This window comes from Gadus morhua, chromosome 7 (assembly GCF_902167405.1).
Source record: "Gadus morhua chromosome 7, gadMor3.0, whole genome shotgun sequence".
NCBI classification, from domain to species: domain Eukaryota; kingdom Metazoa; phylum Chordata; class Actinopteri; order Gadiformes; family Gadidae; genus Gadus; species Gadus morhua.
In genome coordinates, this window is record NC_044054.1 from 26092264 (window position 1) to 26119384 (window position 27121).

The 27121-nt window shown below is 43.1% G+C and overlaps 1 protein-coding gene across 1 annotated transcript in view; it reads right to left on the bottom strand.

Moving 5' to 3' along the window:
• The window catches only part of fstl4 (follistatin-like 4), a 187162-nt gene that overhangs the window by 99184 nt on the left and 60857 nt on the right, over positions 1-27121 (bottom strand). Inside the window, exon 4 of the mRNA XM_030362380.1 lies at positions 10832-11074. Within this exon, the coding sequence (XP_030218240.1) occupies positions 10832-11074 (243 nt within the window). The remainder of the gene's footprint in view (positions 1-10831; positions 11075-27121) is intronic.

Below are 27121 nucleotides of genomic sequence, written 5' to 3' on the forward strand. Positions count from 1 at the left end.
ATGTTAATTGTAGATCAGGTATCACGTTTGCTGGCCACACTTTACAAGCCGCACTACGCCATAAAATCTATACCAATTCTGCTTGTTTGGTAATACACATGAATAGACAAGTAATAATGTTGCACAGAAACAGGAGAACTGGCTGTGGGCTAGTGCACATATCCAATTTGTGCAAGCTTCTGTACTACATCAATTATTCACCTTTACTATCTATTTTCTTATATGTCTTCTTTTTTTTGGCTGTGGGCTGCTAATACTGATGCTTTCCAGTGTCAACGACAACATCGGCAATAGTGACAAACCAAAGACATCATTGAGTCTAAATGGATGGGTGCATATCATTTACGCATGCTTGTGACTTTAAGCTTGTGACTGAGGAGGGGAAGCAGAGTAACAGGAGAAAAGGAACCATTTACAGCATGATGGACACCTGTACCCACTGACAGTCAAACACAAAGCCGCATCTGTCATAGCGGTCTATGAGTCTGGCTTGCGTTCTCTCCATCAGCAACCTAGAAGGCCTACAGGAAACCTCTGCTCCGGTACTCACCAGAGTGCACATAATTCAAAATTAAATGAAGAAAGTTTGCATACATTTTTTGTTTTGTCTATATATATATATATTAGAGCTGTCAGTTAAACGCGTTATTAACGGCGTTAACGCAAACCAAATTTAACGGCGTTAAATTTTTTATCGCGCGATTAACGCAATTATTTTATTAAAAAAAAAAAAAAAAAATTTTTTTTTTTTTTTTTCTTTGGCTCAAAACAAAGAAGCAGTAGCCTGACTGCTATGTTCAAATGACATTTGTTCAAAGCAGTCGTTTAATTGCACTGTAGGCTCTTTTTTTGTATCGTCCTGTTTTGATCAGTGTATAAAAGTGTAAAAATCATTTGCACAAGGCAAGCCGATGCACCTCACCATGTTGATAAGAGAATTAAAATGAGAAGAATTATGGGACAAAAAAATCAAGGGATATTTAGCATAGAAAAATAATTTGTGATTAATCGCGATTAATTAGAGTTAACTATGACATTAATGCGATTAATCACGATTAAATATTTTAATCGCTTGACAGCTCTAATATATATATATATATATATATATATATATATATATATAAGGTCTTCCATTGGAATAAAGGATGAGAAGGTTTCTCATGCTCTGCCTCCCAACTCTTTTGCGATAAAACGTAGTTGGTCGTTGCGATATCCCAAAATGGTGCGTCTGTGAGCCATAAAAATGGGTTTACGAGGTCCAGCAAACACCAAATAAACATGAGCGCTGCGCTGGGTTATGGACATCTGCTGATGCTGTTCCATGGCGCTGCATACCATTAGCCATTAAATCACCCATTCATGTCAGCGTATAAGCAGAGAAATCTGGTCAAATGGTGAAAAGAGGCAGTTAAGGCCCATTTCAAGTAAACAGCCTTGAAAGGCGTCTCGTGAATCCTGGCCTTTCTGTTTTGGCAGTGCGTCGACCCTAGGTTCCCATATTCACATCTTCTCATGGAACATCAAAGCCAATTATCGGGTTTTAAAGAGCTTGTTTACAAGGACGGGGACCCCTCCACCGCACACCGCACAGCTAAGAGAAGTTAATAGACACAGCAGTCCGCCTTTATTTAATATACTGTGGAGGGGAGACCAGCTAAAGGTGTTGTAGCGCAGATTAATATTGACTTCATGTTCTGTTATACTGTAGAGAGTCCATATTGACAGCACATTTATGCGTGTAAACATCCTGGTGGGATCCTTTTGTACGCCAGATGACATTCCTTTGAGAACTCTTGAATCGGAGGGAACCTCAGCACAGGTGACAAGTGAGTTGTGCCGCCATTGGTTGTTTTGGCAAAGTGTCCTGAGCTGTGTTAGTCAATTGTAAGGCCTGTTCATTACCTGCTGAAAAGACTCTACAGCCGGCAATGTGGAAATATATAATCTGACAGCTTGCATTACACAGGACAGTGGAGGAACTATTTATCGGTTCACACACGAGAGCGAGCGAGAGAGAGAGAAAGAGAGAGAGAGAAAGATTTTGAGGAAAAATAGAGCACCACTTTTCTTTTTAACTGTCAGCTGTCTATCAGTGGATTGATACCTGTTTCAAAAAATACCTCCTGAGTGACTCTCTGCCTGTGATCTTCCTCCACCCTACACTCAAAAACCATTTCCTTGAAGTTTCACCGTATTACACTCTGAACCGGGCTGGCAGTGGCTGCCTCCCTAAGTAGTACATAGCGTTGGAGATGTCTAGTGGACCCTTATCCTCTCTACTACAGTCAGGCTGCAGAGCAACTTGCTGATTTTGCACCGGTATTCAACAAGGGGTAAAGGAAGAGAGAGCTGTTCAAGGTGGGATCGGTTCAGGGTAATTAGGAGCTGTCAACCTGGCTGAGCTCGGAGGGGATTGAGCGTTTTGAAAAGTAATTAAATTTGATTAACCTTAAGTGGCGAGACAACGTCGCACAGACTCTGGATGTGTTTTGTGTGAGGGATTTCTTTGCATCACTTTGCCTGCGTGTGATGTTACTAAGTCATTATACTTTCTTAATTTAATTTAGTTTATATCTTCATCCCTCCAACAATCGACATAGACTGCAGGAATGGTGAGAGAAGCTTGAAAGTGTCGCTCAAATCCCCCGTCCGTGCCTTATTGGAGGCACAGCGAGTGAAAATATGTCTGGAGAGGGTGAGAAAGCCAGATAGATAAATAGATTGGATAGAGATGGATCCGTCTGGCTAGACAGACAGATATCCTTGAGCGGCTTCGGCAGGGTCACCCAATAAATTATGTGATTCATTACTGGATTGCTATTTAAATTATTGCTTTTGGAGATTTTTACAACACCTCTCCCTAAACTCCCTGCTTCTATATTGGACTCTGCATCATAAAATCATATACAAGCTACTTTTAAATGTGTCTGGCCCAGGATCTTAAAACGCCCTGTGTAATCTTCCCTGCTTCACCGCTATTAGACTGATTAGAGGGTTGTAGACTGAAGGAGCTTGGAGGTGTGTCTTAACTCTCTCTCCTCAACTGCCAACAGGCTTTAAAGAGCAGCGTTTTGGCAACGCAAAATAGATGAAATACAGTAAATAAATATCCACAGCCTCAAAGACATGGACTGCTCCCAAATAAACACCACCTGTTAATGCAACAAGAGGGAACACGGAGCCAGCAGCGTATCCACTAAAATACTTTTGACAAACACAACATCAGGGACTTGTTAATTACCTCCACAACGAAAGAGTGAGAGAGAGAGAGAGAGAGAGAGAGAGAGAGAGAGAGAGAGAGAGAGAGAGAGAGAGAGAGAGAGAGAGAGACCCAAAACACATAATTCAGAATTAAATCATATATTCGCAGGTGGGTGTGTGGCAGGGTACTTTTTTGCAGAGTATGTTTATGTATGTTTTAATTATAGCAACCAACCAATTCGTCAATGCAATTTAAACCCATCGCAGCATAATATAACAACCATCCAAATATTCCTGTGTATTGGAACTATTGCTTGTATTCCCTGAAGCCTGAGTGTCTCAATAATCATGATTCTAAGTACAGATATGTGTAAAATAATAAAGTTGACAGAGATCAATGAAACATGATTATTATCATTTATCTGTAAAGCGACTCAAATAGAACTCAGTACATTTAACAACTATATATGTTGAGAGACCGAAGACATCTTATCTATTTCATCATCTGGTGTCCATGGAAGGCAGGGGCCAGAAGATCTTATCAGGGCATCTATTTCAAAACACCATCGCTTTCTCTAACCCAGGCCTCTATTGGACCTGTGGGGGGGAGATGGTCAGGCTTAATGAGGCAGAGCAGGGTCTACCTAGCTAGGACGAGAGAGAGAGAGAAAGAGAGAGAGAGAGGGAGAGAGAGGGAGAGAGAGAGAGAGAGAGAGAGAGAGAGAGAGAGAGAGAGAGAGAGAGAGAGAGAGAGAGAGCAGAAGGATGACGAAGGTTAAGACTGCTCGTTAATAAGCACCGCACTGTAACACATAAGTCAGGGGAGGCCTGCAGGGTATTTGTTCTATGTATGTGTGTTTTTGTGTGTGTATGTTCTTTATTTGTTCCTGTCACGCGTGACAGCACAGCCCGGCCAGAATCCCGATTAACCTAACACAAAGTTGGAAGGCAGCGTTTGCTCTAATGTTTTTGTGTGTGACCTGCACAACTTTATGACTCCACCGCCCCACTTTTGGCAAATTGGGTGCATTTATAAAAAGTGTCATTTTGACTTTGCTGAATGATGTGGCCTTAATGGGTCATGGCAGAACGAATGGGGTCATTTAACACAAGCAGAACGACGCATGGGGTGATTTTCGTCGAAGACATTTCAACATGCCTCTACGTGGTAAAAAAGGTTATTATTTCTTTGGCAAACAAGGCTTCAAAAAGTGCAGTCAAAAATATGACTAATCATTGGTGTCGGCCCCCAAAAGAAAGGAAGTGCCCAAGTCCTTCAACGGACCGATTGCAGAGGAAGCTAGAGTGTCGACACTAAGCAGTGGCGGGAGGAGGCTATCAGCCTGGGAGAGAGGGACATCCAGGCAGATTAAAGGAGAGGGAGAGAGGGACATAAGGGTGGAGAAACCAGATAATGCAATAGAGGACCACTATATTCATCTATATATATATATATATATATATAGATAGATATCCACGTGCCATTGTCGGTCAGCCTAGAAGGCCTACGGGCGTCTGCAGCGTGCTGCAGAGTTTATCTCCCTTATGAGAGTCAATGTGTTTTGTGTGGCCAAGCTAATGGTCTCCGCCATGGCCCGGGCCAGAGGGGTTAGCAAGCAACAAGACATATGATGGGAGGCAGAGAGGTGCCAGAGGCTTCTAGGAGGCGGTGGCGGTGTAGGGGGAACAGGGATTGGATGGGCTGGGGGGGAAGGGCTGCATGAGAGACGCTGGGGTGGATAATGCTGCAACTGGAACAGGGCAGTGGAGACCAAACGGGACAAAGCCTTGTAAATCAAAAGATGGACGGACAGCAGGAAAAATGGATCAATAGCTAAAAGGACACATGATGGATGTGAAGTTAAGATGGATGTGGCTTGGGTGGAGGAAATGATGGATAGATTGGATGGACAGATTTGTGTGTGTCTGGATCCATACATTTTCACCCAGGGTCTGCACATTTTAAAAAAATTGATGGATTGCCAAATGATGGAAAAGGTAAATGTATTTATTGAAAAGTATGATCAGACCATTGGTAGAGCCTTCTGTCTGGTGGAAACCAGTGCTGCCAAGGCAGCAATCTAACTAGGAGATAAAGATCATGGAGCTGAAAAATCAGCGACCCCCTGTTGGGCTCCACACAGACCAACAGCAAACTGTTGCCTGTTTATCATGCTCAAATGTAGTGCTTTGCATGCTGAGGAGAAGGTAGAAGCAGATTTTATGCAATTTATCTTTCACGTTTCATCATATTAGCGTTTTCTAATCAAAGCCAGGGTCAAAATTGTGCTGACCGCATTTTGATGGATAAACTTTAGTTATTAATTAGACCTCAGTTGCAAAGAGTGCACAGTATATAACCATCCGCCTGCTACAATGGCTTCTGATGAGGTTCTTTGCTGGTAACCTGTTGGCACTAAAAAAAAATAATGCAGTCTGCTAACTCCCCCCTGCCTTCAGTGGGAAATGAAAACATCTTCCACCAAAGATATACTCAAGGATGTGTGTTCCACTCGATTGAGTATAGAAATAGTTTCTAAATGATGTAAATGATTCAAATTGCCCCATCCACTTCTCCCTTATTTACTGACATCAACACTGGCTCATGTGTGTTTTATATACCATTGTTTGCACTCTCCAGATTAGCTGTAAGGTCCGCCCGCTCCAGTGTTTATGCTAAGAGGCTGGTTGACAGAGGAGAACAATAAGCCCCAGACAGACTTGTATCCAGCCTTTATTTCTTCACGCAATTACCTCTGGTTCCCGTCACAAACAGGAAGATCCAAGGCCGACAGCTAAGGATGCTTTAATGCGATCATGTCGAGCGCAGACACACGACTCCCTCCGGCTGAATTCCAGTCAGTGCTTGGGTGCTTATTCGAGTGGTTAAATCCCCCCCCCCCCCCCCCCCCACTGCCCTCGGAAAACACATAAGCAAACACATTCACAGACGGCACACGCTCAACGTGAAGGGATGAGATAGCCCTGTGGGTTTGGTGTGAGAAGTATGACACCTTTTGCACTGATAAAGAAACAGGCTGGGCTAATGGTTGACAACTGGATCTGAGAGTGACCACTTCAGGGAATAAAGGAATCTCTGTACTTCACATGTCGACAATGGCAAGTCTGAGTAGTACCTGATGATCACTTTTTAAATAAAACCAATAATCGCCGTAGACACATTTCTTCAAGATGGCTACAGACCTAATTGGTTCAGCCCCTGCATATCTCTTCAACCTCCCCCTGATCTCTAATGAGATTCCCTTCACAACTGTGTTCTGCCACTATTTTGAAGGGATGAGAGCACCTACCTTTGCAACTATAGATTATTCTCTGATTAATCTGTACTGGGAAGGTTTGTAAGGGAACAGCGGAAGGACTTTTTAATGCCATTTATCCAATTATCAGCTATCAGAAACTAACATTTATGAGAGTTATTGTAGCAATGAACATTGTAAATTGTATCACAAAACCAATCGATTGGTTTTATTGATCGGGCAAATGCGTTTGACATTGTTGACCATGTTGTTCTGAAACAGAGGCTGCATAAGAATATAATTTTCTGCTTTATGAACTATATTACAGAACGGTAGTATATTAAAGTTAACTAAGCTTATCTAAAGGAGATCCCCAGGAGCCCATAGAGGGTCCACTTCAGTCTCAGTTGTCAGGCAAAGGTGGTTTTAAAACCTCATAGGACTGACATAATGTTATTCTGAGATATTAGGAAGAAGCCTGAGAAAGGTTTTGTCACCCTTTAAGGAAATAAGTAAGAGGTTGTAGTTGTAGTTACATCTGGTTCCTTGCCTTATTAAAAAGCCTTCGGGGTTTAGTTTCAGTCCATCCAGTTCTCATTTTCTTTTTAGGTCAGAGGAATTTCGAGATCTGGATATTTCTTATGTTGGTATCGTATGAGAACGTATCAACTCAATGTCTACACTACAAATTGCATAGTGTGTTTTTTTAGGTTCTCCATCATCATAAAACTGTATCTCAGGCATTTTATATCTAAAGAAGGCTCTCTCTTGGTGAAAAGGTTGTTTATTTTTTAATGCATTCTGGGTGAACTCCCTTCACACATCTGCCCACTTAAGGCTAACTCATACCATTCACATCCGCGTATACCCAGTGCTATACAAAACATCTTTGAAGGAATATGAAAGCACTCTTCTGCTTCTCCTTGACTTTTAATGGCGGTTGGCAAACAAAGTTATGGTGCATTGCCGCCACCAACTGGAATGGAATGAGTGCGGATTGGGAAATGCTTGGAACGTGGGTACGGTCCACGTGGATCCTCAATTGTAGTGTGAAAGGAATCACGGGGTCGTCCTGGCGACCAGTACACGTCCACAGCGGCCCGCGGAGGCGGAACGTGGAGAGCATGTCCGAGCCTTTATAGCACAACACTGGACTGTTGTCGCACCGACCGATCACGACCAATCAGGCAGGGGAGATATTTAAAAATAAACAATTACATGACTACTGTATTGTTTACATTTCATCACTGGAATGCAATAAACCTAATTGATTCTGAAATTGTTTTTAAATTGAGTAGTGTGTTGAAGAGAAGAGAGGTAGCAATTATTTACTTCAGAGGCGGTTGCAAATTAATGTTGGAGATATCGAAAAGTAATGACTTGGAACAAATGTGCATGCCCTCCTGAATGATTTAAGGTTACCGCTATCAAGTCTGTATTGTCATATATATTATTTTTTGTTGATTTGTTGTTATAAATGATTATATTTAGTGCTCTTTATATCTAGGGATTCAAATGTGCTATTTTTTTGTGAATTTAGATTAAAGTAAGGTTGATCATGTATATATTAATGTACATGGATGATGCAGGGATGCCATATGGTGGCGTCACATGGTTCGGTACAGTTGATACATTGACTTATAAATGCACATTGTGCTGCCTTTTCTCCATTTAAAACGTATTATTCTGACAGTACAGCTACCAGGATAGCTGTACTTAGAAGCATCTTCTTGGAAGCATATTGTTGCCTGAAGGCTGCGGGGAGCAGTGGTTGCTTGTAGTCAGCCGCTAAAATGTGTTTCCTTTTCATGCCTATTGTCTAATCCACCTGTTCACTTGAGGTGCGTTTGGTTACCACGGGCGACCGACTCCATTGTAATCCAACGGAGAAAGCGCCATGGCAATTTCAAGTGTGGCCCACTCCCACCAGACGCGATGTGTCGGGATTGGCTACGCCTCCCAATCAATATGCACTTGGTGCAATCTTGCATGGGGCAAAGGATTGTGGGAAGGCTCTAGTGTGGGCTTGCTCTCCGTTAAAGGGGCAGGACAAAAAACGGAACTTCCGTTTATCTCATGCAAATGAACGCGTGGTGCGGTGGGCGTTCAGCCGTGTGATTGGACCTGGCGGACCATTCGGACTCTTGATGAATTTCATTTCCTGCTTTTAAACGCCCCTAACGTCAACGCTTTAAAACCCACAAGCAGAAGTTGAGTGAGTGGGGTGGTGAATCCACACGCTGCCCATCATGAGGCATGGTGTCTGATGGAGGGCCCTGAGGGGGGGGGGGGGGGGGGGGGGGGGTCAATCTGCCATGAGGCCCCTGATCTCATGGCAGATTGCTGCGGAGGCTGTCGCTTTCGGAGTGGACGTCGTTTCCAAGCAGCCAGGATGTGGCGAACCTCAGCTGATTATGTGTGTTTTAAACTCGCCATGCTCCAGAGCACGACGCCCGACTTAGCAACACTCACGCGTCTGACTGCATAACAAGTGAAACGGCCTCGACTGCACCTCAGAATCCGTGAGCGTCACTTAACTTTATGTGTATATTTCCCCCCTTGTTAACTCTGGTATATACGCCGTTGGTTAATGTCCATACATATTATTTGTATCATTTATTTTAATTAGTTTTACCCTACAATAACTGAGTAATGTCTTATTTTGTAAGCAGTGCATACCGGTCTGTTGAGAGTGGGCCCAGTTCCGTGCCACTCAAAATGAATATATGACTGTTTAACCCCTCATATTTCTGGATATCTATATCTCATGATCCCAAGTCCACTGGTGGTGTATTCCAACCACCGCCATGAATGGACCGCGAATGCTCCGGGTACGGATCAACAGGCCTCTCAGAACAGAGGAGCGTGGGCCACGTTCGGCTCTTCTTAGGAACACGTAGGCAGACACTGTCTCTGGTTCAAGTGGAAGAAACACCTGCTCAACATTATGTGGATGTCTATATTGAGGATTTATACAGTATACACAATTATTATCCGTGTATAACAGGTACACGCACGCACGCAAAAGCATACAGTCAATCTGCTGGTGTCAGAATACAGAATATTATTGTAATAAAGTTAGGCCTTCTGTTTTATCCTCTCAACTTTTTCAACTAATTAATAAATGTGATGATTGGCAGGATGAGAAATGAATGGGTGTTAATTTATGAAAATGTATTATGTAACGCGTTTGGCTCTATTTTCAAATTGATTCGTTATTCATCAATTTGTTAACAGAAATTAGATAAGATCCTTTGCATATACTTCAGCATGAACCGTCGTTATGAATAATAATAACACCAAAGCTACCTTTCTGATTAATCTTTGTTGAAAGTTGGTGTACAGATTCCAACAGGCACATTTAGTTTGCCAGCGGAAAGGACTGACTTGGTGCTTTTCCTGGCAGGTGATAATTACTACGTGAGTTTCAACTGACTTGTGAACACAAACAGTGCATGCATGTGAATATTGTGTGTGCAGCCGTTTTGCTGGTGTCAGCGCCTAACTTCTGGTGCCAAGAAAAGTGCCATAACTGATGTGCAACCTCAGCATTATTCCATCTCCGGTATGAATCTGACTTTCTTGGTGAAACAATGACTGATTTGGAGCCGTTGGTGATTATACTAGTAGGGACCAAAGGAGGTCAGTTTACCTTGGAGGGACATCTTGTGTGCTTGAATATTTGTGGTATTCAGATGATGTGACTCCCTGTTACTGCTGTATTTACTTCAGTTAGAGAAGAAATACCATTCTTTTTTTACATTTTAAGCCTATCAAATAATCTGATGGTAAATCTTAATGCATGGCATATAAAAAATAGTTACATTATTCATACATGACATGTATTTTATTTGATATTTTCTTTCAATGGTATGCAGAAATTTCAAGATGTATTATTATATCAAGAAAAATTGTGAGTAGAATTCAGTGGATTAAGGTCAAAGAGACGACAACATATATGTTGGTTTTGTTGTGTTTGTGAGTGCAGGTTTGAAAGAGAGCGATGGAGAGAGAGACACAGACAGACGAACAAAAATTTGGTTAATCCTGTAAATCATTGTAGCTTTCATGGTAGAGATAAAAAAGTTGCCCTGAAATTGGAGTTCCCTGTCAAAGGTATTGAAAGTTTAGCGAAGGCCCTATACTATAGCATCAATGCAGCACTATAGCTCCTAGCTTAACGTAGCTTCTACAACTAATGGGCCCTCAGAAGTAAAGCTTTCTGTAATGCTGTGTGTGTGTGTGTGTGTGTGTGTGTGTGTGTGTGTGTGTGTGTGTGTGTGTGTGTGTGTGTGTGTGTGTGTGTGTGTGTGCGCACATCGACGCAGGCAGACCGCATATGCAATGACAAAGACCCCAAAAGGGGCACGTACCTTTGAAGAAGCAGTCCTTGCTGTGAACCACGTAGATGCGTCTCTTCTCCAGACAGGCGGTGCGGTACACCTCGCAGTGGTTCTCGTAGAAGCGGCCGTCGGAGCCGCACACCGGCACGAAGGAGGGCCGGCACTTCTCCTGGCACACACACTCGGCGCGGCCTGTCTCTGCCAGCACCAGGCACTGCCGGCCGCGGCCGCAGTAGGTCCTCCGGCAGAGACCCCCGTCCGGGTCCGAGAGAGCTGTGGGGTTCAGAAAAGGGGGAGACCGAGGGTCAGCTGGACGACCAGGGGTTTATTGTGTTCGGCGACAAGCCTCGGTTATGCAGTGTATTAAGTCGGGGTTAGGCTGCCTTGAATATTCCGTCCATGATGCCCTAATACAGTTTAAAAAAACAAAACCATTTTTTGGGATGTATTTGATTGTTTATATTTAGTTGTTTCTGTTTAGTTTTTTAGCCTAAGCAGCTGAGATTCCCTGATCCTATGGGGACAAAGTGCCATGATCAGGGGCAAGGCAGAGCACATTCAATAGCTGGCAGTGGTCCAACACCGGTGGAAACCTGGGTAGCCGGCAAGTCTGACATTGTCCCAGCCAATGATCTCCATACGCACCGTGGCGCAGCAAGCGCTCGACGCTCAAACAGCCATCAAAGTCTCTCGTCAACCTCAGGGCTAGCCAGAGACACACTGGGCACCACAGAAAAGAACAATTAGCACGCAACTAGAAGTGGTGTTACAGCAACAGAAGGGAATACTCTGCTTCCTGCAGCCCTTGTTACAAGTCGGTGTTAATTAGGAGAAGATCTTCACGTGAAAAAATGAGTCCAACAGCTAGTCAGGTGTCCTAATTATCACGTTGCAATAGAACTGAACACCCACGGTTTACACCCACTCACACGTGCAAAGACACACGCACACACACACACACACACATGCACGCACACCAATGAAAATTCCAATCAATAGGGATTGAAGCGGGAAAGGTCACACCTTCCTCCTAATAAGGTGTATGACTGTGTCTTGATGAACTTGATAAACATGTGTATGCAGCTACAACACTGTGTTAAAGGCAAGACACAAGGCGATAGAACAAGGTCACAAGTGAATCACATTTGAAGAGGAAACAATGAGGTGGCAAACTTCGAGCGAACTGATGTTTGAAGTTGTAGCTCCGAAAAAAATATAGGGTGCTTAAAATGTTCCCTTAAAAGTTATCAAGATATACAAGTTATACATTCTGATGGTTAGGCAACCTTTCAATGCAAGTGTTGCTTTCGATCTTCACACATATCAGTAATAAACTTTTCTACAGTTAATGCAGAAATGTCTTTAATTCTGGTGATGATCGTTTCTTTGTTTGGTAATCCATCAAAGAAACCTCTGAACTGCTAAGGTTAGGCTCCTGTATATTTTCTCCATCAGAGAATGGCTCCCGCGTTTAGCAATGCACTGCGCAAACCTTATAGCTGCCTTCTGTAACTTTATTTTTTGACAGCACATAGGGTTCTAAACCCACTACCCACGCTTAGCTTCTCATACTTGGCCACTGTCTTTTTGATTGATCTAACTCGATCCTCCTCATCTTTGAAATTACTTTTGTGTCTTGTTTCAAAATGGTGTCCAATTGAAGTTCAACAAACAACCTTTTCACAGCAATCTAACTTACGCACACAGGTCGTTCCTTTCGTGAAATGAATCCAAATTTGTTTGTCAAGGCGGCTGAAACAGGCCACAATTAGACAACAGACTTTTTTTTAGCTACTGCCGTTGTCAACTTGGATTTAATAAAACGTAGCTAGCTAGCTAGCCTAATGTTATCAGCTCCCACACGTCTGCTGGTAAATGGAAGGGCTGACGGTGGTAGACAGTAAATGGTGAGTGTGTTCTGTTTGCGACAAAATTGTGTATAGAGACTTATTTCAGTATTATTCCAAACCAAATTATTAGTTTGTTAACCATTAAACATTATCCAGAATTGTAGTTACTCAATTATAATGAGTGTACGCATGCCCTTACGTGCAAGTTGTGGAATGCCATATGATGCCGAAGGCTGTAATCAATGATGATCATGAACAGGCAGAGGAGAGAGGGAAAACTACTGGTCTGGTTTCGCTCATTTGGGAACATAATTCCACAAACTTTAATTCATCGTTATCAGTTTAATTAACAGTTTTTTGTATATAAATGGCCAACGTTATCATTAAAAGGCATTGATTTTGATCGTAGGAAGATCCTGAGAAAAGTTTGTTCCTTTTGTGTGTAATAAGGCCAAAGCCAGGGGGTTCATCAGAAGAAGAAATAATCCTGCGTCTAGACATTTATAATCAAACTGCCGAAAAGGGAAATTGAATTTGTGTAGTATAATCGCATCTCAAACTGCCAGTTTATTTAATTATACGGTAATGCTCTGTTGTCGAGTACAAAAGTCCTTTGATTACATAAACAAGATTCATGTACGCATGAGGTGTAATGGCTTTCAAAGGCAGAATGTGCATGTGTGTGTGTGTGTGTGTGTGTGTGTGTGTGTGTGTGTGTGTGTGTGTGTGTGTGTGTGTGTGTGTGTGCATACACGCACACACACACAAACAGACTTAAAAAAATACTTTCAATCAAACAAGCACCGTATTATTCACCTTGTAAAAAAGGTACTCTAAACCTGGTCACATATAAAAACAACCAAACACCCAAATACAATGGGGTGGGGCGTGGCTAACCCTCCTGGGGCGGGGCTGACCCTCCTAGGGGAGGGGCTAACCTTCCTGGGGGTGGGTGTAGCAGGGCTAACCCTCCTGGGGCGGGGCTGACCCTCCTAGGGGAGGAGCTAACCTTCCTGGGGGTGGGTGTAGCAGGGCTAACCCTCCTTGGGGCGGGGCTAACCCTCCTAGGGGAGGGGCTAACCCTCCTGGGGGCGGGGGGAGTAGGGCTAACCCTCCTTGGGGCGGGGCTAACCCTCCTAGGGTGGTGCTAACCCTCCTGGGGGAGAGGCTAACCCTCCTGGGGTGTAGCAGGGCTAACCCTCCTGGGGGCGGGGGAGAGGCTCACCCTCCTGGGGGAGAGGCTAACCCACCTGGGGTGTAGCAGGGCTAACCCACCTGGGGTGTAGCAGGGCTAACCCTCCTGGGGGCGGGGGGAGCAGGGCAAACCCTCCTGGAGTTTGGCAGGGCGTAGCAGGGCGACGCCACTCCTTCACATCCAGCTCCACTAATTGTTCTGCATGTCTTCCAAAGTATCTGTGGGAAATGCAAAGCGCGGCGGCTCCCCTGTGACCTTGTTGTTGGTGTGAAGGTCGAGGCGATTAGCAGATCGTTTGTGTTCTCCCAGAGCGGGAGATTAAACGCTTAGGAGCAGCGTCCGGCAGCGCTGCTCCCACCGGGGCCTGTTGTTCTGTTCCTCTGGCCCCTGTTACCTCCTCTCACTCTCTCTCTCTCTCTCTCTCTCTCACTCTCTCTCTCTCTCTCTCTCTCTCTCTCTCTCTCTCTCTCTCTCTCTCTCTCTCTCTCTCTCTCTCTCTCTCTCCCCCTCTCTCTTTCTCTCTCTTTCTCTCTCTCTGCCTCTCTCTCTCTCCTGCTCCTCTGGCCCCTGTTACCTCCTCTCACTCTCACTCTCTCTCTCTCTCTCTCTCTCTCCCCCTCTCTCTTTCTCTCTCTCTGCCTCTCTCTCTCTCTCGCTCTACCTCTACATCTCTCTAACTCTCTCTATCTCTCTCTCTCTTGCATTGGTCTCAAAAAACGGGACAGAATAAGGCAGCACGAACAATATGAAAAACAAGTCAAAAAGGACTGTAAACGCTATTATTCAGTGCACGCTAGTTGACATTTTGGCTGCGACCTGTTATGCATCCTTCATCCTGGGACTAAGCCCCACTCTCTCTCCCCTCACTGTGTTGGCTGCTGCCTTTTGCTGTGCCGTTACACAGGAGACTCAAAGTGCTTCTTGATAATCCTCTCTTCTCTAAGCTGTGGAAGAATGCTTTCTAAACAGCTCCTTACAAGTTCACATGCACTGCAGCAGTGAGACAACGGACGGCCGGGCAGCCAGCGGGCATCCGGTCTCTTACAAACTGCATCCCTTCCGCCACCTCCTCTCCGCCTCTCCCGCAGCGTTCTCTCTCTCTCCCTCTCTGTTATCCGGCCCTCTTCTTTTCTTTCGCTTTTCATTGTAGTTTGCATTCATCTCCAACTTTTCTTTGTCTGAATTTCTCTGCTTGTGTATGGTTCTCTCGGTTACTGTGGGAAGGGGTTATGGGATTGCTTGGGAGTTGGTTTGATTGTTTACGAAATGCTATTTGAAATAAGAATTCAAATAGCATTTCAAACATCAAAACTACACCCTTTCTTGATTTTGCAACGTTTGTTTAGCACAAAAAACAGATTTGGTTTTAATTAAATCAGAACAATTAAACACAATTCTTTCAAGTTTTTGTTTTTGTTTTGTATTCCTTGGGGATTTATACCCCTTACAGGGTTGGTTCTTTGTTATAAGGAAGCCAACCGACCGGCATTGTTATCCCATGGATTAATGAACATACATGAACGCTTGCACATCCCCCATAAACACTCTCTCAACACAGAAGCCAGTGTACCCTGAGGGTTAGACACTCACCAGCATTTGGTTACCAAAATATGCCACAGAATATTCATTCCTCGAGCTATCTCAGCCTGGATTAATCCCTTAAGCATTTAAGGCAATCAAAACAGAATAACTTGTTGGAACTTTGATACTCTGTGTTCCAAGAGCTTAACCCGAAGGGCACACGAGGCCCCAGCCAAAACAGAACCTCAGAATGGCAGCCACTGAGACACGTGTGTGTGTGTGTGTGTGTGTGTGTGTGTGTGTGTGTGTGTGTGTGTGTGTGTGTGTGTGTGTGTGTGAGTGTGTGTGTGTGTGTGTGTGTGTGTGTGTATGTTTGTGTGTGTGTGTGTGTGTGAGCACATGTACGTTGTTGGGTGAGCATTTGTGTGCGTGTGTGTGTGTGTGCACATGTGTGAGCACGTGTGTGTGTGTTTGTGTGTGTGTGTGTGTGTGTGTGTGTGTGTGTGTGTACGTTTGTGCGTATGCACGTTTGTGTGTGTGCATGTGTGTGTTTTTGTGTGTGTGTGTGTGTGTGTGTGTGTGTGTGTGTGTGTGTGTGTGTGTGTGTGTGTGTGTGTGTGTGTGTGTGTGTGTGTGTGTGTGAGGACGTGTGTGTGTTTGTGTGTAAGTGAGCACATGTGTGTGTAAGCACGTGTGCGTCTGTGCATGCGCTCTTGTCAGCCAAAGTGCCTGTGACACTGCCATCAAAATTAAGCTCCTGTGTCCATCATCATAAGCGTAGAGATCCTTAGAGACCATGGCAGTCCAGATACTAAAACAACAAGTATAAAAGTATTGATGTAAAACGACAAATAGGCACTGTGCTATCCTTTAAAGGTCAGTAGACTAACCATACTTTTCTATCTTCCCTTCTGTAGAAACGAGCCCAGAGAGGAAATCTGTGCCCCCTCTTCCTCACTCAGGCAGCCACACATGAATTCCCTGTGGCACTTTAATAATTCAACACAACGTTCACAACAAATTATCATAAATAAAAATGACCGTATGAACATTGGTCTGAAATCAACTTGGGCTGTTCTCGGTAGAGCAATACGCAAACCAGATTCTGACTGATTTACACCAATCCAAACAATTAACACAAATGTAACATTGCCTCATAACTTTTTGCCACTTCTAGAAATGGTGAGGGTAACTGTGTGTCCTGATCTCCTGAAATTCCCATTCATCAAATGAAATATTTAGTAGGACAAGGAAACGGGAGTAATGAAACATAATCTTTTCAGAGTTGAAGGAGGAAATCCAAACTGAAGTGGATTAGTTGATCTGTGAGGTGAGGATGCAGTTGGCTTGGTGTGACTCCTGATTGACCAGCCAGCTGATGCCCCTAGCAACTCTTTAAGACCGCCACTGGGTAGTCACGTACAATTCACCAGTCAGCCATGAAGTTACAGCCCTGACAGCCTGACATATCAAGGAATATAATCAGCGTGAGAATGATCTTGAAGAAACTTTATGAAAACTAAAGCTGCTGACATTCATCTGAAGAGAATCCCTGATCATCAACAAGCCTTAAAAGGAGATGATTTGTTGTTGTGTTCTCAGACTGATAAGGTTTGGATTTTGAAATAATCTCTGCTAATTTAAAAGGTTTTGCTTCTTCCATCTTTGTTGAAATGGAATGTATGTAGGAATGTAGGACTAGGTCTATCTACGGCTATAATAATAGAGAAAACAATTACAACCTTATAACCGGTATATTCTGATTTATTTGATAACAACTCTGTACTGTATAAGTTTTCACCAAAAATTAAGAATGTCAATGAGATGAGCGTTTTTTTGTACCAATGTGTGTATGGGTGTATATGTGTGCGAGTATATGGGCCCTATTTTAACGGTCTGAAACGCAATTGAGAAGCGCCAAGCTCAAGTAGCATTGTGGGCGGTTCTATGGTGATGTCACTATTTTACCGGTGCAAAAATGACTCTTGCGCCCGGCGCAAATCCAAAAAGGGTTGGTCTGAAGTAGCCTAATAGGTGTGGTTTGGGCAAACGTGCAACAAACCAATGAGAGTGCCAGCTCCCATCCCCTTTAAGAGCAATGAGCGCATTTGAATCTGACGAGTTGATATTTTGACAGCTCGTCTGCAGTCTCCGATGAGACGGATGCACATGCATTTCAAACTTCAAATGGCTCAGTTGATGGCCAAATAATATGGCCTAATTCACACATGGAATAAGATTTTCTTCCACAACTTCAGAAATGTTGAGTCCTCAAATAAATTTCGGCAAAGAAAACGTATCACACATATGATATGCGGTAACTGTGGTTCTATTTAATGATATACGCAATACATTATAAACACCATTTCTTATCAGTATTGTATCCATTATCGTTTTCGACTTGTGTTCCTAATGTGCATGTGTCCCCCCGTTAATATACATTGCCATTGACTGTTTTATGCGTTACGTGTTTAGTTTTCGTGTGTTTAAACAGATGGACGCACACACGCTAACCCGCATTCATTAATTATTTTACAATTACACACACGTGCGCCCGCATTCATTCATTCTTTTTAACACTCACTCGCGGTAAAACAATGCTTTCTCATGATCAAATACTCATCAATCCTAAAAGTTATGGGCATGTACACGATGTCTGTGTCAAGAAAATATGTGTTTGCTGTACGGTGTTTGCAGATGCATTGATTTAAAAGTACAACTTATTACCAATGTATCAGCTGTTCTTTCTCAAATAATTTACCAAGAATGTGTGGCTAGGTAGATGAGAGAGGCAAAGTGTATGTGCGTGGTGCACAAGCAACATTATGCATGCGCCCTTAAAATAGCATCTGAATAACGCGCCAGTTGCAAACTAGCAACGACACATGCGCCAGTGAGAAAGTAAATTGCGCCGGATGCAAGATAGGGCCCTATGTGTGTGTGTATGTGTGTGACTATTTGTGTATGTGCATGCTTGCTTGTTTGCTATTGGAAGCATAACGTGTAATGTCTGCTTTTGTGATTTCATTTTAAAGTAAAGCAGAGGAATTGAGGACAGCATGAATCAGGAGGCTGTTGAAGAACAACAAACAGACCCCGCCCCTCTCCCTAACTCACACACACAAAAACACGTGCCTGCATACAAGCACAGAAACACATACACACTGGCACGCACGAACACGGCAACGCAAACACACAAGCACAATATAGCTTAATTTATGTTAAGCTATTACTCAATACATTCTCCTACAACAGCAAATGAGCTCTTTAGAATGCTGATTATAGCCCAATATATATATATATATATATATATATATATATATATATATATATATATTTAGATGGCTTATCAAAGTTAAAAAGGTTTTAGCAGGTTCTCCACCTCTCTCCCTCTCTCTCCCTCCCTCTCCGTTCCTCCCTCCCTCCCTCCCTCCTAGCCTGTTGGATTATGGGTACTACATGATGAAAATTAAACAGGTAATCATGTAAAACAACTGCCTTAGCTTTAGAGCTCATTATACGCTCAGCACAGGAGAATTTTCAAACACATGTAATGCTCTTAATTATTAAGTGTAGCGTGGGTTTCAAAAGGCAGTGTACCTTGAGAGGGTACGTTGATATATATAACTATAATAAAGTGGGCTTAAGAATAATAGTCATCTTATGTTAAGGAAGAAACAGAAGAAAGACGGGGGGGACTACATGAATTAGAATGATGAGAACAGGTTAGATACAAACAAGGGATATAAATACAAGAGAGCGAGAAAGAGAGGCGCATCCCAATGGACCAAAGACAGAGAGGAGGATAAGCAGGGATTTCAGCGCAGGAGGTCTCAGGGGGCAGATAGGACTGGAGCCAGAGACACACAGAGAAACAGCTGCCGAGAGACTCACTTGGTCCCCATAGAACCCACAAAGACTTTCTGTTCATCGGACCAAATGTCACTGGCCAGGTCCCACTGGTTTGTCAAAGTACACACAGGTACTCTGACATGCTGGTGGGCAACAGATGGGCCAGGAAGAGAGACAGACAGGGAGACAGACAGACAGGCAGGCAGAGAGACCGGAAGACATACGGTCATACAGGGGGACTGACGGATGGACTAAAAGAAACACAGAAAGACATACAGAGAGACAGGTGGACTGAAAGGCAGACAGGAAGACATACAGAGAGACCGATGGTCTGAAAGGCAGACAGGAAGACATACAGAGAGAAGGGTGTATTGATAGGCAGACAGAAAGACACATGGTGAAACGATAGACAGGCAGGCAGAAAGGCACACAGGTGGGCAGACAGGCCGGTGGAGACAGATACAGGTGGACAGACAGGTAGGCCCCCAGAGGATGGTACGGCTCATTGGCTTCAGCATCAGGGGACTGTTGATCTGCTGCTGCATGGGACCCCATCTACACCCCTGTTTGGGTTTTTGGAGAATTTCTTTCTTTCATTTCTTGTCACTTTAGTGCTTACTTACACATGCTTAGGCCAGGTAAACGGACAGGGGGAAATCAGGCCAAATTGTTTCTTGTTGAAGCCGTAGTGAACGTATCTACAGTGCATAGAGTGTACATTTAGGAAAATGAGAGTGTGTGTGTGTGTGTGTGTGTGTGTGTGTGTGCATGTGTGTGTTTGTGTGTGTGTGTGTGTGTGTGTGTGTGTGTGTGTGTGTGTGTGTGTGTGTGTGTGTGTGTGTTTGTGTGTGTTTGTGCGTTGAGGCTTTTAGGGTAGCTAACATTATGCTCCTTCAACAGCTTTCACCTCTGGGCACAGACGGCTCGAACTAAATTATCGTTAGGGTTGAGAAAGAAAAACAGAGCAGACAATTTGAAGTGAGGGAAACGTTTGAGGCATATACCAAGACACAAAGAGTTGATGGACCATCATGGAATACAATGACTTGAGATAACTGGGGTGAGGCTGCTTGAGGCTGGGGTTGGTCGGAGTTCATATAATCTAGTTTCACCCGTCTTGCCAATTTCAAAGTGTACATAAAGAAAGACAACAGAGCCGTCTGAGAGGAGAACTTGTACCGTGACTTGGATGTTTACCTTTTCATTTGGTCTCATTTTAAATAATTGACGAATATAATTTGTCGTTGTTACAGTTCATCTCGATAAGTAAAGAGAAGAAAAAAAAATATAGAGAAGGCCTGAGGCCATGATTTACAGCAGAGCTGTCGATGTACCTACGTTGGTTGGTTTCACAGTGGTTCTCATCACCGGCCCGGTTGCAAAGCTACATGGGTAGTGTTTGAATGAATTAATAGACACTGTGATGATGGCACTGTAACGTGACATCATCAAATGCTTGGGATTGGTCGTTGGTTTCGCTTTAAGTATTTTGAATCCAACGGTGCTCCCTACATCATTTAAATGTTTTAAAACCATTAAAGAGCCACAGCTGCTGAAATAACATGTGTATTTAACTACAAGGTTTAGGTTACATTCAAGTTCAAGATGTTCATGAAGTATGTCATGAATGTCATGTGCCTGAAGCTAAGCTCCAGGCAGAGAAGCCTATATGCTGTATTGTTTTGCAACAAGGCATCACAGTAACCATGGCAGAGAGTGCATGGTCCAAACAGAGCCCTAATCTGTAGAGCTCATGGAAATACTGGACCGTTTTAATACAGCGCACTAGAGGTTTTCCTGACGCTGCACATTTTAAGGGTTCACAAGGTCCTAATGAAGGGCTTTTTCTTTCGTTCTAATTAGAGAGTGGGAGGAGGGTGTCGATAGAGAGGGGGAGAGAGAGAGAGAGAGAGAGAGAGAGAGAGAGAGAGAGAGAGAGAGAGAGAGAGAGAGAGAGAGAGAGAGATGAGCCAGAGAAAGAATAAAAGTGAGAGCGGGAGTAAAACAGAAAGAAACAGAGTGAGGGGGCGAGAGAGCGAAACAAGTAAAAGTGAGACACAGAGTAAAAGAGAAAGAAACATAGAGAGGGGGCGAGCGGGCATGAGAGAGAGAGAATAAAAGAGAGCAAGATCATGTTGGCTCCATAAAACCTATGCTTGATAGAATGCATGGACAGTCTGAATGCAGTGTTTATGCAGCCTGATAGCCGCCCCCTACCCAAACATAGCTTTATGATCTGCTTGTTGGATCTCCGGTGCTGTTGGCCAGCCAATGTGTGCTGTATCCCACTAATGTAAAGCTGCTATTGCTACATTACCACTGTGCCCGCACCACAGTTCAGATCACAGCATTGCAGACCTTGGACCTCATATGGCTCACCTGCCCTCCTCATATATTCACATTAACAGCCGCCTGTCCAACATGGATATAAGCCTCCAGATGTTCTGTGTGTGTGTGTGTGTGTGTGTGTGTGTGTGTGTGTGTGTGTGTGTGTGTGTGTGAGTGTGTGCGTGTGCGTGTGCGTGTGTGTGTGTGTGAGCGTGTGCGTGTGTGTGTATTTGTGTGTATTTGTGTGATAGTGAAAATAAGGCCTTATGGGAACAAAGGAAGAATTCTATTGTGTTTATGTGTGTCAGGGTTGTCTGTTGCACAAATTAAAAAATAAATAATTGTGTCTCTCACGTCTCATAGTGAGCAGACAAATCAATCATGGACCTGGATTTGCAGGTGTGTGCGTGTGTGTGTATGTGTGTGTGCTGTGTGTGTGTGTGTGTATTTGTGTGTATTTGTGTGATAGTGAATATAAGGCCTTATGGGAACAAAGGAAGAATCCCAGTGTGTGTATGTGTGTCAGGGTTGTCTGTTGCACAAATTTAAAAAAAAAAAATTGTATTTAAACACACATTGTATGTGTGTTTGCTGTGTGTGTGTTTGGGTGTTTGTGTGTGTATTTGTGTGTAGCAAAACTCCTTGTCCATGAACAAGAAAATAAATAAATAAAATAAAATGTATTTCATGGCCTTTAGAACCCATGAGGACCCCCAAAACATCCAAGGCCGGGACACCCTGCATCTTAATCCCCTCCATCAGTCATCTCCCCCCTCTGCTTATCTTGCCACTTCTCTTGCTTGCTATGTTTCTGCTGACACTAAAGCCCCTTGCCCCCGCTCCCGGCAGGGCTGCGGGCGATAGGGGGGCTGGGGGGAGACCCCGCGGGGCCCGCGCCCATGGTGCTCTTGGCCCTCTGCTCCCCGGTCTAACATGACTAATAGGCCCCCAAAGAGGGAAGCTGAAGAGGAGGAGGAGAGAGAGAGAGAGAGAGAGAGAGAGAGAGAGAGAGAGAGAGAGAGAGAGAGAGAGAGAGAGAGAGAGAGAGAGAGAGAGATATTGCCATTGGGGGGACCACTGATGGACACTGAGAGAGAGTCCGGTGATGGCATTGCTTTGTAATCATACTCTCTGTGAAAAATACAAAAAAACGTCTGCACATTTATTATTATTATTATTATTATTATTATTATTATTATTATTATATATAGACAATTATTGAAAACAGCTAAACAATGTTTGACAGAGAATGACAAAAACATTGGATTTGACTCCTGTGTTCTCTAAACTACAGTCCTGTTTTTGTAACATGGAGAAAATGAAAAAACATATCATAAAGAGAAAATACTTATTATTACCACGTTTAAAAAAAATAATAAAAAAAATTGGATTCAGTGGCTCTTTAATGCTACCTATAACTTGATACCAGAGTAGAAAATGTTGGTGAGACCATGGCTCAGAAAACCTTTCCACTATATTCATGGGGGAGGTGCATTGGGGTGAGGAGGATGGGAAGGAGGGCCTCAAAACCTTTGGGAGCGACAGGGCATTTCCTTTTCTCTCACAATATGGGAGGACACCCCAACTCTCTGGTAGCATGCTGCAACCTATTTGTTTGGAGTGTGGAGGAATTATTAGATAGTAGGCTAAATCGTACAAGTTGCATCTTTAAATAACATAACCACATAATGTGTTGGGATATTTACTATATTTTGCTCAAATAATTACAAAAAACTGACAGCACTGAAGGATAGATTTTTTTCATGAATAAAGAATGCTCAAAACATTTACTTGAGGGTATTTCATTAATTTAGTTAATTGTCTACAATATTTTCCAATTCCATATTAAGCCAAAGGGAGTTGACATTGGCTTATATTTAATGTGTTTTCTGCCCCCATAACATGTCTTTAATATAGCCTCAAACAAAGACAATGTCTGTTAATGGAATAGATGTTGTGGCTCTTGAAGCATATTATACTTTGGTATATTATAATACCATCTTCACCAACCTTTCAGCAATTTCCACACTCTTTTCTATTTTTCTACGAAATATTCCTTTTTGATTTTAATACCAGACATTTCTTGTCTGGTAACAAATCAGACTTGGATTACACAAAATTAAAAAAACTTTTTTAGTTGGGTTTATTAAATCAAACTGTATAATGAAAAGAACATGTGTGAGTGGGTTCATTCTTCAGCGATTCTAAAGCCCAAAGTAAGAAGAGCTTGATAGATTACGCTGGTTACCAGAGCAAGAAAAGCGATTCATAAACGTTTCAAAATGAGACTAAAATGTTGACGATAAGAGAGACACAAAGAAAAAGAGTGAGAAAACGTAAACCTCTCTAATGGAGGAGCTTTCAGGGAGCTAGGCAACAATTTGAGGTACTTATGGACTTCATTTTGAGTTCTTGCTGAATAACATGGCCTTACACTGATCCAACAGTGCTCAAGGCTACAGTAAAGGGCAGACACTGAAATGATCTAAAGAGCGCTGAGATTTAAATGGCAAGGCTACCAAAGACATTTGAAACCAACTGATCTTAAATCACCCCTTGTGTTACTGGAATGAACACAAATTAATGAATGGATGATTTTATAATTCTGGGAAATCCTGATATCATTCTTGCAACATTTTCTGAACTTTTGGCCCTTGAGCAAATACACTGATCGACTTTATTGTTTCTTGTTTTGATATTTCAGAAAACATCTCCCAGTTTTAATCATTTTATTATGGTGTCCTTATATGAATTGCTATTAAAAATAAAATAATTATAATACTAATAATAATGCTAATAATAATAATAACAATACAGAGAAAAGACTGGATATTTGTGAGCAAATTTGTTTTCATAAATACATAACAAGAAAGCCACCTAGCCAGGTATTATGATCTAGGATGTAAATCATCCTGCAAATCAGTCCGCTTGTTCTCAGTGCTGTGGCCCCGGCGCCATTTTTAATCCTGTGTCTTATTTTGACAATATGAAACCAAAATAATTGCTCTTGGGATTTTAGAAAACATGTACAAAAGTTAGGATGGCAAACACTTCAAACAGTTCCAAAATAAATCCTCTTGTGGCATCACTAGTGGGCGTGGCCACCTTGTGATTTGATGCTCTACTGGAACAATTTGGTACAATTCCACCACAGGCTTTACTCAGGTTCTGACGATACTGTTTGAGAAAACTTGGATGTGGAATGTTGTTATTGTACGAAAGTGCTTATGACCAATTAGTTACAAGAACAAGAACAACAACAAAGTGGTCCAAAGGCTGGGTTTGGGACATGCCTGAGTGAGTACGCATAAGATCACGTTGATGAGACTGATGGCGACAGCAGTTTCAGCGCAGCCCCGGGCTAATGCTTCCAAAGTGCGCCTTCTACCGACATACAACGTTCCCTTAATTTAAAGAACATTATTCTCAGCGAGAACACTCCCACCGGCGTCGCCCCACAGCGCCATCTGATGGTGCCACGCCATAGCTTCTAAGCACTGCTCAACACCTTTGTCGCCTCTTTTACAAAATAGCGTTGTCCTTTGTGGCTTGTCTGGTATGTGAGCCGCTCAACTCTCTCTCATGGGAAAGTCATAAGAAGGAGACGGTGAGACATACACTGATAAAATGAGAATGGAGCTCCTCTAAAAGGTTCTGAATTAATTCTGCACGGTCTAGCTCAGGCAAGCCCGACAAGGATGATTGCAAGTATTATACAATTACACCTTTGTTGGTCTGATTTCATCATGAGATTCTCTGAACAGCGAGTGCAAGGGTTTCAGATTGTTTGAGCGATAGCATGGTTTTGAATATTGTGCCCCGATCTTTTAAAGTGAATTATTGCATGAAATTATCGAAAGACTATGTTCTCTCTCAATTACTTCATCTTAGGCGTGTTTTCTATTAGTGTTAATGCATCTTTAACAGTCAGCATATGCTTAAAGTGATCATTATTCTTCTAAGTGAGGCATTGGAGATGACTGCAGATACACAATCACCTCAGATATGTGTCATTCTAAGAAGGAGTAAGGCCTCCTGCTCTAGGATTAGTGGTTAGAATCCAGCCATATTAACTGAGTAACTTTAGCAACGACAGTAACTTAAACCCTAAAGAAAATGTGAAGTCTAAAGAGACAGGTAATGGCAGGATATAATGCTCTCAAAGAGATGCCTGGATAAACCTTCCAGGTGTGTTCCCTTTAACTGCTGTTCAAATTCTGAAATAGGGAATTCTGCCTCACTAAGAAAAGGTTGCAATACTTTTAAATATTGTCATTAAATGTAACGGTTTTGAGGGTATATTGTTTAAATGAATGTGATGAGATGATGTGTCCTTAAAATCATCAAAATAGGAGGATCAAAACATCAGGTTTGACTTAAATACCTCCATACTGCCACCATACATAAAAAGATCTAGAGACTGTAGAAACATCAACGATCGAACAGAGCCAAAACTGTCAAGGCAGAAGAAAGCGAGAGTGGGAGAGAGTGACAGAGAGGGAGGGTCATGGGGGGAGTACAGTTAGCTGCACCCTTAATCTTTCTCATTTAAAGAATGAGAGAAATGACTGAATAGCACAGGAAAAAGAGGAAGACAGGAGTGAAAGGAAGGAGAAGAGGGTAAGAAGTTGAAGGACTACAAGCTGGTAGGGAAGGTTGCTGAGGGGAATTAAGGGTTTTTAAAGGATCACACACACACACACACACACACACACACACACACACACACACACACACACACACACACACACACACACACACACACACACACACACACACACACACACAGACACACACACACACACACACTCACACATGCACATACACACAGGCAAAAGGCATGGAAGTGGTGTGAAAGGAGACAATCCAGGCCTAAAGGAGGAGCAGGAACAGAGTCTCAATGATTCGAAGACTGAGGTGTGTCTGTGTTGACTTTTGATGGGCAGGGGAGGGCTGTCCTACTAGGTCATGATCAAAGCCAATCGAAGTCAATCAACCTTGGACACATCCGGCATGTTTTCATTTATGCATGCACAAATGCTGCAGGATAGAAAGATTGACGAAGATATGGACAGACAGAGGGAAGGACAGAGAGTGGGCAGAAAGGTAGAGTAGACAGAGAGTACAGGGATAACAGGGAGAGAGAATAAGAGAAAGAGAGAGTGAGAGTCCCCCGGGAGAGAGGATAAGAGAGAGACAGAGAGAGAGAGAGACAGAGAGACAGAGAGAGAGAGAGAAAGAGTGAGTGACTGAGTGAAAGAGAAGGAGCAGATGAAAAGGAGAGAGAGAGAGCAAGAGAGGGAGAGAGAGAGAGAGAGAGAGAGAGAGAGAGAGAGAGAGAGAGAGAGAGAGAGAGAGAGAGAGAGAGAGAGAGAGAGAGGACAAGGACAGCTGTAAGTTTAAATGTAAGCCAAGCAACTGGGGGACCACCAGTAGGCGGTCACTGATGTTTCCTGCTCTGTGTGTGTTCATGTGTGTGTGTGTGTGTGTATCTGTGTGTGTGTGTGTGTGTGTGTGTGTGTGTGTGTGTGTGTGTGTGTGTGTGTGTGTGTGTGCGTGCGTGCGTGCGTGCGT